Source organism: Lynx rufus, unplaced genomic scaffold (assembly GCF_022079265.1).
Source record: "Lynx rufus isolate CCGP_SWC_20201006 ecotype Redwood Valley unplaced genomic scaffold, mLynRuf1.p SCAF_2, whole genome shotgun sequence".
Lineage (NCBI taxonomy): Eukaryota > Metazoa > Chordata > Mammalia > Carnivora > Felidae > Lynx > Lynx rufus.
The window spans coordinates 160,428,692-160,444,772 of record NW_025814834.1 but is presented as its reverse complement, the minus strand read 5'-3'; the positions used below and the strand labels follow the sequence as shown (position 1 = coordinate 160,444,772).

At 36.9% G+C, this 16,081-nt stretch overlaps 1 protein-coding gene across 7 annotated transcripts in view; it reads left to right on the top strand.

The window, feature by feature from the left end:
• Nucleotides 1-16,081, top strand: part of TNNI3K (TNNI3 interacting kinase) — a 283,823-nt gene that overhangs the window by 178,497 nt on the left and 89,245 nt on the right. For 6 of the 7 annotated variants that reach the window (XM_047083662.1, XM_047083660.1, XM_047083665.1 and 3 more), the window contains 4 exons: nt 4,899-4,951; nt 5,274-5,326; nt 6,174-6,272; nt 9,157-9,289. In XM_047083662.1, coding sequence (XP_046939618.1) covers nt 4,899-4,951; nt 5,274-5,326; nt 6,174-6,272; nt 9,157-9,289 — 338 coding nt within the window. The remainder of the gene's footprint in view (nt 1-4,898; nt 4,952-5,273; nt 5,327-6,173; nt 6,273-9,156; nt 9,290-16,081) is intronic. The other variant, XM_047083663.1, reaches the window with a different exon arrangement.

Below are 16,081 nucleotides of genomic sequence, written 5' to 3'. Positions count from 1 at the left end.
TAACAGAAGACTGTCTCTCCCCAGAATTTTATACAAAAGCAAGCAGATAAAAATGAACCTCCCAGGTGGTGTCCTGGTGGAGAAAAAGCCTTAGAATTCCCATCACCTTGTTTTCTTTCACTTTTCTGATCCTGATGACATTCTCTGTGTACCTAGCTTAATTCCCAGGTCAGATTGCAAGTTTCCTGTTCACAGGGATTGTGTTTCATTCACCTACATATGCCACATTAACCACACACTGGAAGGGAAGAAGGTTAGTATTTGTCTACTGGTTCTTGGTGGATCAAAGGTGTATTAGATTTATTTCCATGTAGCTTGTTGACTTCATTCTTTTTACCTTACAGTCATACATTGAACACAGGAATTTTTAGCACTAGCTGGAATTTTGATCACTTTCTTCACTCAAACTTTCTGGACTTTTGCCCTAGACATCAAGCTGGAAGAGTTTTGGCTCCTCAGGGCCTATCTGGATGATGTGGGAGTCAACTTCTCCTAAAAAAGGCACACTTTGGAGACTGAGGTTTGAATGCTTCCTCCACCTCTTACTAGCTATGATACTGGCCATCTTAGGTGACCACTCTGATCCTCAGTTATCCATCTGTAGGGTAGATATGCTAATATCAACCACACAGTGGCTCCATGAGGGATGGAAAAATCTCAAAAACACCAGTGCTTGCCCACAGGAGGCTCTCATGCAATATTTACTCACTTTTTTCTTTACTGCCACCCTCTCTGTTACCTCCCCTCAATTTTTATTGTTCTTCTTCCTCTCAAAACCTGCCATTCATGACAAATCTCAGGTAAACTCTTCAAATTAACACTAATAATAATGCATCACTTCTATTGTCCTAACTGGCTTCTTCTACAAACTCATCCTCTTCCCTAGATATCCTCAACCCCAATGCCAGTGACTCTCTGACACAGCACAAAGCCTACTTCAAAGCCTTGCTGCTGTCACTGATAAAATAGATTCTCTCAGCTTCACCGCCTGCCTGTCTCTCTCCATTTATTTCACTCCAGATAGGAAGTATGACTCAGCACCAACTAATAAAATGAATGGATGAATTTTAGGGGTATTTTAAAAAGCTAGTTTCCATTATTACTGAGTGGTTAGAGAAGGAGTGGACAAGTCCAGAAGACTATCTTGAAGTAAGTAGAAAATTCCCTTTTATTCCAGCACTTCCCAAAGTTCTGCAATATTATTTGCATAGATTCCCTTTTGGAATTTGGCCCCATTTGCTGCTATGAACTCAAATTGTCCAGTGTCCTAAATTGCCACTGCATCCTTTGTTTTGTTTAATTTGCTATTGCTTGTTAAGAACACAAGAGTTCAGGGGTGCCTGGGTGGCTCAGTCAGTTGGGCGTCCAACTTCTACTCAGGTCACAATCTCACAGTTTGTAAGTTCGAGCCCCGCATCAGGCTCTGTGCTGACAGCTCAGAACTTGGAGCCTGCTTCAGATTCTGTGTCTCCCTCCCTCTCTCTGCCCCTCCCTTGCTCGAACTCTGTCTCTCCCTCTCTCTCTGTCTCTCAAAAATAAATTAACACTAAAAAAATTTTTTTAAAAACAAAAAGAACACAAGAGTTCATGTTGCATGTTATTTCAATTTGATAAAAATAGTAGTTATTTGTCTGGTGAGTCCAGTCTTGCCAAGCACAACATTGACTTTAGTCAAGTTTCTCAGCCTCCCAAGTCAGCCACTATCCTTTTCATAAAAATTCATAGAATTTTTAGTAAGACAACCCTTTCTAATTGGATATTTTATTGCTTGGTACTTAAGAACTCTAAACTAGAAAACTCATAGTGTGATGAAGGATGATCCTTGGTTTTCTGTTCTTTTTTGACCTCTCTATCTAAGCTATCCCAAGATCTAGACACTTTATTTTAGATGTTTTGATGGATTTACCCTATCTTATTTGTTTTCCACTCTTTTTACTTTTGTCCTTAATACCCAGGGCCTAAAATTATTCTTGAAGTCTAATCTCTCTGCTTTCAGAGCATTGCACCCTATGCATAAAAATGTGCTATTTCCTTGTATCAAGCCTAGAATTCCCTTCCCAGCTTTCATATTTCCTTGTAATAATCCAATACTACTTCCACCTGATTTTCCTCCATTATTCTCCAGCATGCACTGTCTAATTTAGTAAGTATATTCTTCTTATAATTCCTGATACCAACTACAGGCATCCCCAACTTTTGGCCTTTACTAAGATTATCCCCCAACTTGGATTTTTTTTCTCCCTTCATCTGCCTCATTTCCTCCTCACTACAACATAAGCTCACAAACGCTTTGCCTATATCCACTATATCCCAGTATATAGGAAAGTTCCTGGTATATAATCCACGTTTAGCCAATTTATATTTATAGACTTACTGACTGTCTCTCAAGGCCCACTTCAAAGATAATTTCCTTTTTTAACCTACACTATTTTTTCTGAATTTTTACATAACCCACATTCATCTTTACTTTTTATCAGCTGATTATAAGTTATTTGAAGATGAAATCTATAACTTGCCTCATTTTGCATCTCTCAGAGTGTCTTGATAATGTGAGGAAAGTAAATATCGTCCTTGGGGGGAAAGGTCCATAACACAACACATAGATGATTCATAAAATCATTTTTCACCTACTGTTTGCCAGTCCCTGTTCTAAGATCTGGGATGGTGGCCTACATGAACTGGATTCTGCGTCTTCACTGTTACTACTTACCTGTGTAATCTCTGTTGATACACTTAAGTTCTCTGAACTTGAGACTTCTGCAGGAACTAAGAGGGTTATACTAAGTTAGTTCTAATGTCTCGTCCAATTGTAGGATTCTGTGAATTCTAAATATTTATCAGCAGACAGATGAGCGGTATTCAAACAGTACTCATGACTGTCTATTTTCAGTTACTTTTAGTTAATTTATTTGCTAACAAATGTTTATTGAATACTCCTGTGCAATGTATGTGCTAAAAATGCTGGAGGTACAGCAAAGAGCATAATCCCTGCATGATTCCTGACATACCCTGCTTCTCATACTGTGATGCACTGGGTGGCCCAGTGACTAAATTCATTGAAATTTCTTTGATAAAAGAGTAAAATTTTGCTAAACTCTCCACCCCAACTCCAGCTAGGTGGTATAATCAGTCTTAATAACATAAAATACTTACTTTGGAAGAAATTTAAGCAAACAAATGAATAAATATTCCAAACAAATGTAACTTATCTGGTGGCTTCTCAAGATCCATGGTTTTAAGCTATTACCTTGGTGACTACTATTGTGGAAAAAGTGAATGTTTAATTGGTGGTTCAGGGAGCCTTTCCCTCTGTTTAACTTGAACAGCTCCATTTAAAAATCTATATTATATGTTGAGATTATGCTCCTCAAAATGTTTTTTAATAACCACTGTTCTAGATAACTAATCAAAATTAAAATAAAATAATAGACAAGATGCTATACATATAGGTGTATTGTGTTTAGGGAATCCATGCTCAATATGTGTTTTAATGATATCTCTAAAATGTAACACCCCATATCCTTTGATAGACCAAGATATTGTGGTATTGAAACTCCCATAAATCCCTCAGAGAATCTGGTGGTGCAACATCAGATGCATTTTCTTGTCATACTTGAACTTCCAGAGAGTTCCTGATGCTATCAAGTTCTTATGACAGTTGTCTCATCATATGTTGCAACTGATAAATTTGAAGTTAAAGAGAGCATCCTGGGGGTTTTGTTTTGACATCCTTGATTACTTCTACACTGGGTTTTTCCAAGCAAATTGGCTTTAAACATATTCTAGATTTTAACTAGTTGAAAGAGGATTAAGTCTATATTACTGAAATAAAATTCATTAATGATACTAGGGAAATTCAAAAGTAACTTTCTTATAACGCCGCAGTCAGCCCCAGAAAGTATTTATGTAAAGAATTCAATATCTTATTTGGGTCTTATTCAGGACTAGAAAATAATAGTGTTTTCTGTATATTGATCACAAAGCAAAACAATTAAGGATAGAGCAAATACAATAAATATAGTATAACCTATAGACACTAAAAGAAATCCAGTGGATGATCTCCTAATACTGAAATGCCTCATTTACAAGGCAAATGTGAAATAAGCATTCAGTAAGAAGCACTCCGTGACAATCTTGGATCATGATGTGTTTGTCCATCCATAAGATATCCCACAGCTCATTTTACCAATATGTGGGAGGAAGAATGACCTCTTTGGGGGCTGTCTCAGCCTTGATTTACTTTTTGAAAAGGCAGGACATTCTTAATCTCGCTTGAATTCTGGGTTGGAAAGACTTTGGTAATCTTTATAACTTTTTCTCCCTACAACCTTAAAAAGGGGTTTAGCTAGTATCAGGCTTAAAAACACTCCTTCTTCCTGGAGGTGTAGCTAGAACATGTTGGTCAAGACTTATTCCACAAAGGGTCCTTTTATTATGTTAATGTCAGGCTCTGACTTGAACTGCCCTTACGCTTAGGGTTCCAGCAAGCTAGTTCCCTTGCTCTGGCTCTCATATGCTCATGGATGCCTTTGACCCTGCCTGTTAACAATTGTATTAGCAAATGAACCACAGAGAGCTGAAATACTGATCTTCAGCGAATGGGTCTTTTTGACAAGTTTAGAGGGCTTATCCAAAGTGAGACACTGAGTATACTTTCCAAGTTAGATATAAAATGATTTTGTAAATATTCCTTTTGAATTAGCAAAATTAAAAAAAAAAATAAGAGTCACTAACCTAAGATCTCTGCCAGTCTTTTGCAGCTTGTTCAGCCTCTGGGTAAACAAATGATGACTATCAACCTCTTCCTTAAGACACCAGATTCAGAAATAATGAAGTTTACTCAAAGTCAGTGTTTTGTTTTTTGTTTCACTGTTTTTGTTTTGTTTTGTTTTTTACAGTCACAATATTCTTCTCTGTGAGGACGGGCATGCAGTGGTGGCAGATTTTGGAGGTGAGAGATTTCCATGAAAAATCCCCAAATGACATCAGTTTCTTTCTTCATTCTTAGTTGGTGTCTCATATTGAGAAAAAGCAGTGAAAAAGCAGTTCACACTGACAGCTATACTTTTCTAAATCATTTAAATTTCAGTGACCCTGAATTTTAAAAGTATATCATTTATTTTCAGTTTTTTCGCTTTGATATACCCAGCTACAAGAAAGGAAGTAAGCCTTTAAATAAGAGGTTTCTAGGGGGTTCAAAATTTTAGTTGTGATTTTGACCTTGTTTTTAAAGATGTTTTCTTTAACACGAATTCATTTTTTCTTTCCATCAGAATCAAGATTTCTACAGTCTCTGGATGAAGACAACATGACAAAACAACCTGGGGTTTGCTGCTGCTTATGTTCCTTATAATTATGAAACAATTAAAATGTGTAAACTCAGCATGACAGGAAGTGAGATGAGAGCAGCTTTAACTGGAAGCATTGTCATTGTCCCAGGGGCAGGATAAAGTTTTATGTTTTTATTTTCAGGAAGCCCTCAAAAGAACTCTTTCAAGGCTGTACCAGAAAAATAGATTAGATATATGTCTGGAAAATGAGATGGATAAAATAATACAGAATTTATTTCAGATGTAACTGAAAAAAGTACCAAGCAGGCATGGTTAATTGGCTTTCATTTTTAGATCTTCTTATTAAGTAGTGGAGAGAGTTAACATTTAATCAGTAACTAACTATAGAATTTGTAGTTAACCAGAATCTAGTAACAACTTTTTTTCTGCTTCAGCATTATAAGGTAATATGGCATATAACCAAGTATTAATGTTTAACTAAAATATAAGTTTTAACATCTGGAGCAAACATAATTGTATTCAAAAATGTCTGCTATTAAAATCATTACCTGCTCTCTTCTTTACTCTCCTCCCCTCCCCCAAAAAAGTAACTTCTCTTCCTAGACCACGTGTGTTATTTAACTACCTAAGTTTAGGGTAATTTCCCATTCCTTCCTTTTTCTGCTTCCACAGATGCATTACTCAGTCATGTTTTCTGTTTGTTTGCATGCTTGTTTTAAGTTCATCCCAAACTCTCATTTTCCACTTCAGTTCATGTCTTCATCATCCCTTTTCTGGACTAGAAGTAGGATTCTAACTCCAGTACTGTCTTCCAGTTCCTTCTTTGCAACATCAGCCAAGAGTTAGGTTCTGACAATTCATCTCCTCCTATAACCATCACAGATACCCAGTACCCACAGGCCAAAATCCAAATTCATTACCTGGAAGCCTCCTGCCCTCCCAAATCTGGCCCAGGGCCCCTCTGTGACCTCTTCTCCCACAGTAAGTTCTCTCAAGTCCCCCACACCCTAATACACAAGCCTCCTGCTCATTCCCCAAAAGGGCCATTCACATTCATATCCCTGTGTCTCTGCTAGTGTGGCTTTCTCTGCCTGGATAGTCCTTCACTCCACCTCACCTAGAAAGGTCTTGCAAGGCCTAGGAAATTTTATCCATTGTAAGTGCCTTCCCTTCCATAACATCCCTCCCCCCGCCTACACACACACACACCTGCTGCCTCCTCCCTGTGCATTTTTCTGTCTGTACTTTTGTAGCATTTTGTACTGCTAATTCGTACCCTTACTCATTCAGTCAATAAACATTTATTGAGGGCCTACCATGTGTCAGACATTGTGCAAGGGACCAGGAATGCAAAATGTGAAGAAAATCTTGATGTCAAGAGCTCATTTTCTATGGGGAAAACACAGTAATAAGCAGATAGATTTAAAGCAGTATGGAAGTCCTGTGATAAGTAAGGTGTGACAGAGCATCTTGGGTTGAATGGGAGTAAATTAGGTGCAGGGAGAACAGAAAAGAGTGCCAGGTAGAATGAACAACAGCATGAGCAAAGATGTAGGGAAGGATGAGAAATATCAGACTTCCTGGGGGAACTTCAAAGAGCTTGTCATTGTTGGCATGCTCTGGGTGAGGAAGAGAAAGTGAAAGACGAGTTAGAGAGGAAGGCAGGAAATACATCATGGACCATGTTGTAAGTGAGATTAGGCATGTCTGGTTTCCCCAGTTAGATTTCATTCATTCATCCAACAAATATTTATGGACTACTTACTAAATGCCAGACATCCTTCTAGGAACTGGGAATATTGCAGTGAACAAATTAATTTTCTTATTCCCATGGATCTAATATTCTACTAGAAGGAGATAGACACTGAACAAATCAACAAAATATGTATCAGGTTGTGATAAGTGTTACAGAGTAAAAACAAAGCAAGTATGTGAATGGAGAATGGGGGTATCACTTAGATAGGGTAAGAGGGAAAGATAACATTTGATGAGAGGCCTGACCAAAAGTCATCCATGTAAGGGGAAGAGCAATGTAGGCAGAGGGAACAGTCAGTGCAAAGGCACTGACACAGGAAAATTCTTTGTGTGTTCAAAGGCAGAATGACTAGAGTGGAGTGAGCAAGAGGAGAATGGCAAGATATGAGGTAAGAGAGGAAGAATGAGTCCTCTTTTGATAGGACACACAGTACCTGAGACACAGAGATAGCTAGATCAGTGATTCTCAACCCTGGCACCACATTGGAATCACTTCAGAAACTTTTTAAAAAGTATTTTGCCTGAACCCGTCCCCCAGAAATTCTGATTTCATTGGCCTGGGGTTGATCTTGGGTACCTGTATCTTTTCAAATTTCCCCCAGGTGATTCTCAAATACATCCAGACTCTGGCTAAATAAACTTTTGTTGAATGAAATTGAATTGAATTTCACCAACAGCAAGTAATTTTTTTTTAATCCTAGCAGCACAGTCTTTAAGCACAGCACTACTGTAGATTTATTTTGAAGGCTATTTTGTTTCTTACTAGTTATGTGGCCTCATGTAAGTTGGCTAATTACTCTATTACTCCCCTGTGGGAAAATGGGCATACTGTATGCCTACTTCCACTTATGCAATGTTGTGACACAAGGCATAATCTGCTACATAAGTGGAGGCTATTTGGAAGGTGAAAGCCCATGTGGAAGAATTGCATATACGCATCATAATCGGAATACATATATTCTTAGAATGCTATAATTATGCATGATTTCAAAATAAGGTAGACACTTGAAAAGAATTATCAGCAGCCAGCTCTACATAGAATTTCAGTAAGAGCAATAAAAGAATGCTGGTTTCTTCCAGTGGAAATACAAAGAAACAAGGTGTTTGGCGAAGTTCACTGATAAGGTTATGGAGCCATGGGATTTTAGAGCTGGAAGGGTTTGCCTCTTCTGTTCTGCCCTTAAGGAATCCGAGGTCCAGGAGCATACAAGACTTGCCCAGGGCTGCTCAAATAGTGAATGGTAGAGCTGGAGCTGGAATTTTCTTCTCCTAACTCAAAACCTAGTGCTCTTTCCCCTAAACTACAAATCAACCAAATGTATGCCATTTGCATCTCAGAATGCAAACTTATATTTCAAGCCAAAAAATACATAACTGCAAGTGAAAAGAATGTAAATAATGCCATCAAAACATGAATATAAAACTTCATACAGAGAAAACTATAACATTTTATAGGTTTTCTTCCTGGAATACTGCACAAACCATATTCAGAAATAACACAACTGGGCAAACACAGGAGATATGACAGACCTGATCCTGCCAGTGAGCTATCTGCTTCATAAGAATGTCCTGGGCACTCCTCTAAGGCTCTATCTCTCCTCAGTCATGAGAGCATTATTTATGGGTCTAATTTAGTGGCTTCCTAAACTACAACCTGAAGATCTAAAGGAGGAAAGGTGTGATTCACCCACAGGGAGGCATAGAGCTCTTGGATGAATCGTGGTTGGCTATTCATAAGTTTATAAGGCTTCTAGGGGAAAGATGCTCAGAAGTAAACAAAAAATGCTGCTGCTGTGATCATTTTACAAGATGCAGGGTTACTTGATGATTAATATTGTTGCAATATTTTTGGAATGATTATGAATTTCATGATCTTCCAATGATTAATAAAAATGCCTTTGTAAAACTGAACAATGATAGTAAACATGTTATTAATGTATAAACACATCAGCTTATTGCATGGTACAGGGTAATCAGTGTTATTTTATCTTTATATCTTCTGAGAACAATGGGAGAACACTTACCAAATCCTCAGAGAGAGGAGCACTGTTTCTACAATGGGATGACTAAACACTTGGCAAATGACTTGTGGATGTTTCTGAACACACAGAACCTCCGCTGGATGGCCCCTGAGGTGTTCACGCAGTGCACACGCTATACCATCAAAGCTGATGTCTTCAGCTATGCTCTGTGTCTCTGGGAACTTCTCACTGGTGAAATCCCATTTGCTCATCTCAAGCCAGGTAAGACATCCTGAAAGGTTTCCAGAGTTCTATGCCTTGTCACGACTTCAAGAAATATTTTTTTCCCCAAAATGATTAATCTTGGTGGGTCCACAAGATAAGAATTAAGTAAACAACTTAAAATTGTTTCAAGGTATGTGCCCAATCCAGAAAACTTACTGACCTAACTGTGTGACTTTAGGCACAGGCACACACAAGTGTAGGTATATTTTATTAAAGTTTAGGGCTTTGATTTATCTGTTGTTAATAAAACAAGCAAATGACTATGGTCACATGGCAGGTGGGTGCAAATAATGTGGACAATGTAATACTTATTTTTTGAGATTAGATTCTAGAAACTCCTTTTTAGTGTGTATACAGGGGTGAGCTGAAAGTAGCAACACATAAAAATAACCTACCAGGACCGTTTTCTGCTTGTCTCATGTTATATAAAAGAGAATTGCTTTTCATAATAATTTTGTATTACATAAATAGATGCGCTCCAAAAATGGGGCTTTGTGAGAGAGCCTAATTTTTGGTGATAATATACATTACACTCTATGTACATGTAGACAGTAGAGGCAGGAAATCTAATCACATGAAAAATATACACATATTTGAGCCTTAAGGTAAATTTTATTTGCATCTGTCTCTTCATTTTATTTGAGTTTCAGCTTTTATGTTTTGTCAATCTATTTACTTACTTGTATTCACCGTTAGACTGGGAACTCCTTAAGGGCTTTGCATCCCCAGAACCTAGTATGCTTAAAAAGTAGTTTTCAAATTAAATCACAATAAATTTTAAGTGAATTACTTTGCAAGCTCCTGGTGGCCACCGTATCACGATATATCAAAGTCAAAAGGGATGTTAGGGAAAGACAAATCCCATAAATGTGGATACTCACAAATTAAAAGTCTTAACCAAGATTCCAATAATTGTTAGTACTCATTTGCAGAGCAAAGCTACATCTCACACTCTCTTTTCAAGATATTTCCCCATAATATCATATGGTCTTCAATTATCCTCTGCATAGTTTCTAACTAATTGTCCTAATATTTTCCTATATACTTTTCATAGAAAATTATGAGAGTTAGTTGTTATTATAGTGTGAATGTAAAGACTCTATTTTGAACTGAAACAACATTGCCATTTTAGGTTAATAATTCCACTAGTTTCAACAAATACATAACCATGATCATCACCATATAGAGTATTTCCATCACTGTAAAAAGTTCCTTAGTGCCTCTTTTGAGTTAATTCACTGTTCCCACATCCAGCCCCTAGCAATCACTTATCTGATTTAGGTCTTTATAGTTTTGCCTTTTCCAGAATGTGCTATAAATGGAATCATGTTGTTGACTTTCAGTCATTTATTCCTTTTTGTTCCTGAGTAATACTCCATTGTGTGGATGTATCTCAATTTAATAATGCATTCATACATGGATGATTATTTGAATTATTCTCACTTTGGGGCTGCTGTGCATAAGATACTAAAACCACCCAGGTATTTGTGTGGATGGTTTTACTACTCTTGAATAAATATATAAGAAATGATTACAGTACTAGATCTTATGATAAGAGGTTTTCTAAGGTATCTGTACCATGATGGATTTCTACCAGCAATGTATTATAATTTCAGTTGCTATACATCCTTGCCAGGATATTTTTGTTGTCTGTTTAAAATAAGACATTGGCCATTTGAGTAGGTATATAATGGTGTATCATTGTAGTAGTATTTTCTATTTTTCTAATAGCTAATGATATGGAAAATCTCACATGTTTGTGTTCCTCTTTCTTTGGTGAAGTGTTTGTTCAGGTTGCCTTATTATTTACTTGTAAGAGTTCATAGATACTAGGTAGAAGTCTTTCATCTGCTATGCGTTTTGAAAGTATTTTTCTTTAGTCTGTGGCTTGCCTTTTCATATTCTTAGCAATGTGTTGAAATAAGTTTTTAATTTCAATGAAGTCTACCTTATCAAACTTTTAAATCACATGTTTTTATATTCTTTCTAAAATATGGTTGCATCACTAAAGCCACAAAGATTTCCTCCCATGTTTTCTTATAGAACTCTTATAGGTTTAGGTTTTATATTTATAGAATCTACTTATTTTCTTTTTTTTAATGGTTACAGGTATGAGCTTTTGTTATTCTTTTGTTAGTTTGTGTTTTTTTAGTTTATAGTTTTAGTTTATAGTTTAGTTTATGGTTTTTAATATGCATGCTTAAGTTTTTCAGCATGATTTTTTGAAAAAACTTTCCTTTCTCGATTAAACTAGTTTGGTACTATTGTCAAAAATCAATTGACCATATATGTGTATTTATTTTTGGGCTCTGTTTAACTGATATATGTCTACCCTTACACCAATACCATACTATATTCAGAGTTTATAGTTAAGTCTTGAATTCAGGTTATATAAATCTTCCAACTATGTCCTTCTTTAATAAAATTGCTTTGGCTCTTCTAGGCTTTTGGTTTTCCATATAAATTTTAGAATCGGTTTATTTATTTCTACCAAAAAAAAAAAAAAAGCCCACTGGAATTTTGGGTAGATTACATTTAGTTTATAGATCAATTTGGAAAGAATTTACAACTTAAGAATATCAAATCTTCCAGTCAATCCACATGGTATAGCTCTCCTTCAGTTAGGTCTTCTTTTATTTCTGTTATCAGCCTATTTGTAGTTTTTAGCATACAAACCTGGCACATTTTTTTAGACTTATCTCTGATACTATTATAAATGTTATTTTTTTTTAATTTCAATATCCAACGGTTCTTTGCTAGAAGAGAGACTTAATTAATTTTTAAATAACAACCCCATACTCTGCAAATTTGCTAAATTTACTTATCAATTCAAGTAGCTTTTTTTCTACATTCTTTGGGATTTTCCACATAAATTTTTTTGGTCATCTGTAAATAAAGGAAACTTTCTTTTTATTCAGTATGTCTGTTTACACCTTTTTCTTGCCTTCTTGCACAAGTGAATGTGTGATGAACAACAATGAACAAAAAGTGGAAGTGATGAAATATATACCTCAAATCTATCTACTTAATTCCACCCACCACCATACTAGTCAGAGCTGCCATCTTTTTCACTATAACTACCTCAATAGCCATTTGACTTCTTTCCTTTATTCTACCCCCTTCCTCTCCACTCCTTAGATATCCACTGAAATGGTATTTTAAAAACATAAAATTGATTATGTCACTATTCCTTAAAATCATTCTATGTCTTCCTGTGTTCTTAGGATTAAAGCTCAAAACTATTATTATGCCCTGCACAATTCTACATGATTCTATAGCTCTGACTGGCTCATATTAGTTCACGTCCTATGTTCCAGCCACTGTGTTGCTTCCTTCACTGTGTCCCATTTCTCCTGGCCTGTAAGCCCTTTCACAAACTCTGTTTCCTCAGTAAATGCAGTTAATGATGACTCCACGAAGATTACTGTGAGGATCACATGAAATGGTATTTGTGACTGAACTCTGTAAACTGAAAACTCTCTGCAGCTGTAAGATTAAAGATGAGGGCAAAGTGTAACACAAGGTTGAGACTTCCTATGATTCTGTACCTGCATGGCACTCAGTCTCCTGAATGCTCATAGGAAACCTGCAGTCACCTTTCACTCTTCTCTTTCCTTCTTTTCCTCATTATTCCTTTCCTTCCTTCCTTGCTTTTCTCACTCATTTCCTTATTTTTGACCCCACTTTCTGAACATCTTTTGAATCTTTCCACTTATCTCCTCTCCCCTGCTACTTCCTTATAGAATTCTGCACAGTATCTTAAATGGTGTTCTCGTCTCCAGTTTTTCTGACTATCTTCACCAGTTGCCATACTATCTAGGTTTAGCTTTCTAAAAAACTCAAGTTAGGTCATCTGGCCTCCTTTAGTTAAAATCTCCAATGTTTTTTCTTTGCTCTTAAGATAAGAACAAAATTTCTTAAAATAATCTACAAAGCCTCACACTACATTCCTACTTTCCTCCCCAGATCTACCTTTGCCATCTGCAGTCTCTCATGTTCTCTATGTTCCAGCCACAGAGCACTATTTCTCTTCCCAAATGTGACTTGTTTCCTATGACTTCCTGTCTTTGCACACATTAGTCTCTGTCGAGATAGTCTTCCCCACTTTTCATCATACTAACCCTAATTAACTTTTAGATCTTAGCTTAAATATCACTTCTTCCCAAACCATCTTCCTTAATCCTCTAATGTTGACTTAAAGCAGTCTCCTCCATGCCCCAAGTCATCATTTTTTTACCGTATTTATCATATTTTACTCATATAGTTTAGGAATTTTCCCTACTCCATTATCCTTTGCTAATTATAAAGTGAATATTTCAAAGAGATAAAGACCCCTTCTGTCATGGACCCCCAGAAATATTTACCGTTTTTGGAGGGAGAATATTGTATAATAAAACAGTTAAAAGGCTTGCCTAAGAATAACTTGATTCCAATATCCTAGATATTAGAATTTATAGTACTTTATTGGAAAGAGAGTTTGTTTATGATAGATGTTGATTTTTTTAAAGTTGGACAGTGACCATGCATCAAGAAATGAGGCTGTTTATATCATTGCAGTGGTTAGGCAATCTAGCATATGTTCAGCAATAAATTATGTGAAGCATCAGATTCAATATAAGCTAGATATTAGCCATTTACAAAGAGGAACAAATCCATGACTACAATGTATGACAGCATTATCAATTATGGTAGTAGCAATATTACACATGGCTCATCCTCCTGGATTTAGCCCTGGAAGCACTGGAAGAAATACAAAAGTAGAACACAAATATTAGCATTGACTCCTAAATAAGTGATGGGTATTCATTGAGAAGAACTTGAAGTTAGAGTCTTTTTTGCATAGTACATGTTCAAATTAACCTTATAATCTCAGGTCTAGAAAGAACCAAAAATCCATCACATTCAGCATCCTAAGGGTCATCCAAGATCAAATGGCCAAAGGGCTGGGGGAAACAGGCAAACACTCAACAGAGGACAGTGTGATGGACAGGAAATCACATGCTCTGACTCAAGGGAACAGCTGCTACCCAGCTCCAGCCAAACAATCCATGTAGGAATGCAAGGATTCCTTTACCATATCAGCCAATTTCTGTGTGTTTGTTTAGATACCTAAAGGTTTTTAAATGTTGGCAATTAATTCAATTTTTAAGAAAGCATTTTTCAGGCCAACACAATAGAACTAAAGAGAATTGGCATAAAGTGTAAGAGCATGAGCCTTGTAACTATGCAAGCTACTTAACTGAGCCATACTTCACCTTATTTTTAAAAAGTGGGGATAATACTAGGACCTACCTCAAGAGATTGGAAGGATGACTGGGAATAGGAAGCACTCAATAAATATTAGCTATTTTTATTATGTTTAGGCTATCATTGAGTGCTCCTCTGGCTGGGAACTATGCTAGAGTTAAGAGGAAAACAGAGAAGAATAGAGTGTTGCTCAGGGCTTCATAGCACAGAGCAGAGGTAAGTCCCAACTAGAGAGAAGCAGAGAGAGAGTGCTAAGGATGCTCCCTGGAGGAGTCTCCTTCTGAAATTGTGAAAAATGGGAAAATGGTATCAGAGAAGGACTCTGAGAACAGACAATACCTGACCTGCAAAAAGATGAAAGCTAATTAAATAGGTAAATTAGTGGGGAAGAAGAGAAGGAGTCCCAACAAAAAGCAGTATGGGCAAGGTGCAGAGGCATGAGAGATCCACAAATAATTCAATAGGGATGAATCAGAGAACACAAGGGAATCCATCACATCTAGAGCTAGATGGTGAAGGGCCTTGTGTGTCAACAATGAAAGTCACTGCAGGAGTTCAAGCAGGGCAATCATATAATGCTATTATTATTTTAGAATGATCCCTCTTGCTACAAAGCAAAGGCTGGACTGAAGAGGTTTGAAACCAGAGGTAAAGAAACCAGGTAGTCTAGGTAAGAATGTATAAAACCTTAACTAGGGTAGTGACTTTAGAAGAAAAAGGAGAGGCTGGTTGTGGGAAATTTGAATGGACTTGTGGATGGGTTCAGGTGGGAGAACAAGGGAGAGGGAGGAATCAGGGATAACTTCTAGGTTTCTGGCTCAGCCAGCAGGAGGATGATGGATCCAGGGAGAAAGCAGATTTGTGAAAGAAGTGACAAGATTAGGAAGAGAAGGAGCCAAGGTGTGAAGCCAAGCAGAGAGAAAAGAACCAGGCAAGATGAAAAAGGAGCTGGTATGACCTGGCAAACAAGAGCTGTCTTGGATACATTTCAGAGAAAGAAACCAACACCTGCTTCCCAGATTTTATATCTCTCCTGGGTCTGTCTCCTCTGATGTATCATGAAAAACTAAAGAAGAAATCTAGGATAAATCAATCCATCGATATGTATTCTATCCAATCCCATTCCCTTACAACTAGGTACCAAGTTTTATGGATCACTTTCAGATTATAGTTTGAGACCAAAGAAGAACGCCTCTTGTTTTCCTTTTGTTTTCCTGTGTGATGCCAGCTGGTTCACAAGGAGACTCAACTCTGTGTCCTGGGATTCCTTAATGCCAAGCTGTAACTAAGTCTCGGATGTGGCAGCAAATTAAGAACATCTGCCAATTTATTCTAGCCAGATTTGGGTGAGACTTCATATTGAGGTTTTAACTCAGAGTTGCAAACGGTAGTACAGGGGCCAAATATGGCTTTTTTTTTTTTTGTCTCACATATGGTTGTAAAAAATATGAATTTAAGTACGTTTAGAAACATAGTTATATCACAGGATCTCATATTTGTAGTCATTTGTGTTTGCTACCGCTGCTTAGATATTCCATATAT